Source organism: Notothenia coriiceps, unplaced genomic scaffold, assembly GCF_000735185.1.
Source record: "Notothenia coriiceps isolate Sejong01 unplaced genomic scaffold, NC01 NC01_scaffold00027592, whole genome shotgun sequence".
NCBI lineage: Eukaryota > Metazoa > Chordata > Actinopteri > Perciformes > Nototheniidae > Notothenia > Notothenia coriiceps.
This window is the reverse complement of record NW_011360293.1, coordinates 105-2,290: the sequence shown is the minus strand read 5'-3', so window position 1 is coordinate 2,290 and position 2,186 is coordinate 105. Positions and strand designations below refer to the sequence as shown.

General features: G+C 44.3%; 1 protein-coding gene across 1 annotated transcript; it reads left to right on the top strand.

The window, feature by feature from the left end:
- Positions 1-250: 250 nt before the first annotated feature.
- On the top strand, positions 251-1,933 carry LOC104957710 (mucolipin-1-like; the record flags this gene model as incomplete). Its single annotated transcript, XM_010785367.1, has 3 exons — positions 251-283; positions 813-974; positions 1,777-1,933. Coding segments are annotated over exons 1-3 (340 nt in total), but the record flags the coding sequence as incomplete, so codon positions are not given.
- Between the last annotated feature and the right edge of the window lie 253 nt (positions 1,934-2,186).

The following is a 2,186-nucleotide window of genomic DNA, read 5'->3' as shown; positions in this document are numbered from 1 at the left end:
AATTCTATCGATCGAAGTGGAGTCGAAAGAGATGAGTTTTCAGTTTGCGCCGGAAGATGTGTAAGCTTTCTGCTGTCCTGATTTCAATGGGGAGCTCATTCCACCATTTTGGAGCCAGGATAGCAAACCCACGTGGCTAAAGACTGATCAGAGCGAGTTTGTGTACAGAGAGAAGAGGAGGGGACCAAGAACAGAGCCCTGAGGGACCCCTGTAGTTAATTGACAAGGGTCGGACTCGGACCCTCTCCAAGTTACCCTGTAGATGCGGTCTTTGAGGTATGAGGTGAGGAGGGAAAGTGCAGAGCCTGAAACTCCAAGTTCTCGGAGAGTGCGAAGGAGGATCTGATGATTCACCTAGTTTATAACATCGGGCGGGTTGAGAGTGGGTTTCTTTAGGAGAGGGTTTACTCTTGCCTCCTTGAGACTGTTTTGGAAAGTGACCAGAAGTTAGAGGGCATATCCACCCTGATCATTATCCATCACACATCCTCTGTTTTATTTATTTCATTTTCGATATACTGTATTGTCTTGTTTATGTCTCTTATGCTGGTGTTATGTATTAGGTATTTTTTTTTTGTGTGTGTTTGTACGGCGACCTTGTGAGCCTTGAAAGGCGCCTATATAAAATAAATGAATTATTATTATTATTAGTTTGTAATTGTTTCTACATACGTTTTGACCAAAAACGGTGTGATTGGATAACAACAACAAATCTTGTCCCTGAACCGTATATATTTACATGGAATAGAAAAAGAAAAGGTTTCATCTGTAATTCTGTAGTTGCCTGTTGTTAAAGCTTATTTTCTTCTCAGCTGGTGCTGTTTGGGCTCAGTAACCAGATGGTGGTGACGTTTAAGGAAGAGAACACGGCGGCGTTCAAACACCTTTTCCTGCAGGAATTTCAGGACGGAGCTGCTCAGAGCGTGCACACACAGAAGGAGCTCTACAGCCGCATTCACTACGCTGTCCAGCAGGTACTCTCATGATTACACAAATACCAATTTATTACACAGTCATTATGTATCAGTCAGTGGTGGAATGTAATGAAACGCCTCCATTGGATTCCTTTGTTTACTTCCGGAAGATAGTGACATCACAAGGTAACACAAGCGCAGCTATTGGCTAGTTCTCCATCACATTGTACGTGATATACATGGGACATCTCTAAGCGGTTAACCAATCACAACAGAGCAGGCCAGCTAACCAATCAGAGCAGACTGGCCTTGTTAGGCTATAAAGGAACTACAGCACGGTCACATGACTTCACGTCGCCATCGCTAAGCTAAAGGCGGCTAATGTTGGGCTATAAAGGAACTACAGCACGGTCACAAGAATTCGCGTCACCATCGCTAAGCTAAAGGCGGCTAATGTTGGGCTATAAAGGAACTACAGCACGGTCACAAGAATTCGCGTCACCACCGCTAAGCTAAAGGCGGCTAATGTTGGGCTATAAAGGAACTACAGCACGGTCACATGACTTCACGTCGCCACCGCTAAGCTAAAGGCGGCTAATGTTGGGCGTGATGACGTTTAGTCGTCTCATTTAGACACTTGTTAGCAACCAGTTTTTAAATTCACCAGTGGGGTATAGAACAAAACGTTAACATCACTTCAACTTGCACAGACCTTTTTATCAGGCAGCTAACACATTTAAAATACATTGACATAAAGATAAGAGAACAGGACGTGCTGAAATGCCAACTCATTTCCAGGTTTTAGTTCCTGCAGCACTGCCTCATGTAGACTTGTACTCCTCTCCTCTCTCTCCCCCTGCAGTACATGGCTCTCCCTCAGATCTCTCTTGGTCAGTATGCCTATGTTCTGGGTGCCGGTGAAAATGGAAGTGCGCTGTCCCTCTGCCAGAGGTTCTACAGGAAGGGAACCATCGACCCCTCCAACGACACCTTCAACATCGATCCGCATGTGGACACCGGTAGGAGGAACTTGATCCTTCTCTCCTTAGTGTTCATTGTATCCACTGAGTGGTGCAGGGATGAGTCATACATTCTGAAAGTGATTCAGCATTTTAGGTTTTCCTTGTTCTCTTGTGTAGTGTTCAATGGTTTTTTGAATGTCTTTTTGTTTGGTAGCCTGAAATAAGGTCTGTGGGTAACATAAGCCAAAGAAATGGTTGTTCTACGACATAAAATATGTCAGTAAATACCCCACTCGTGAATTTAGAAAAG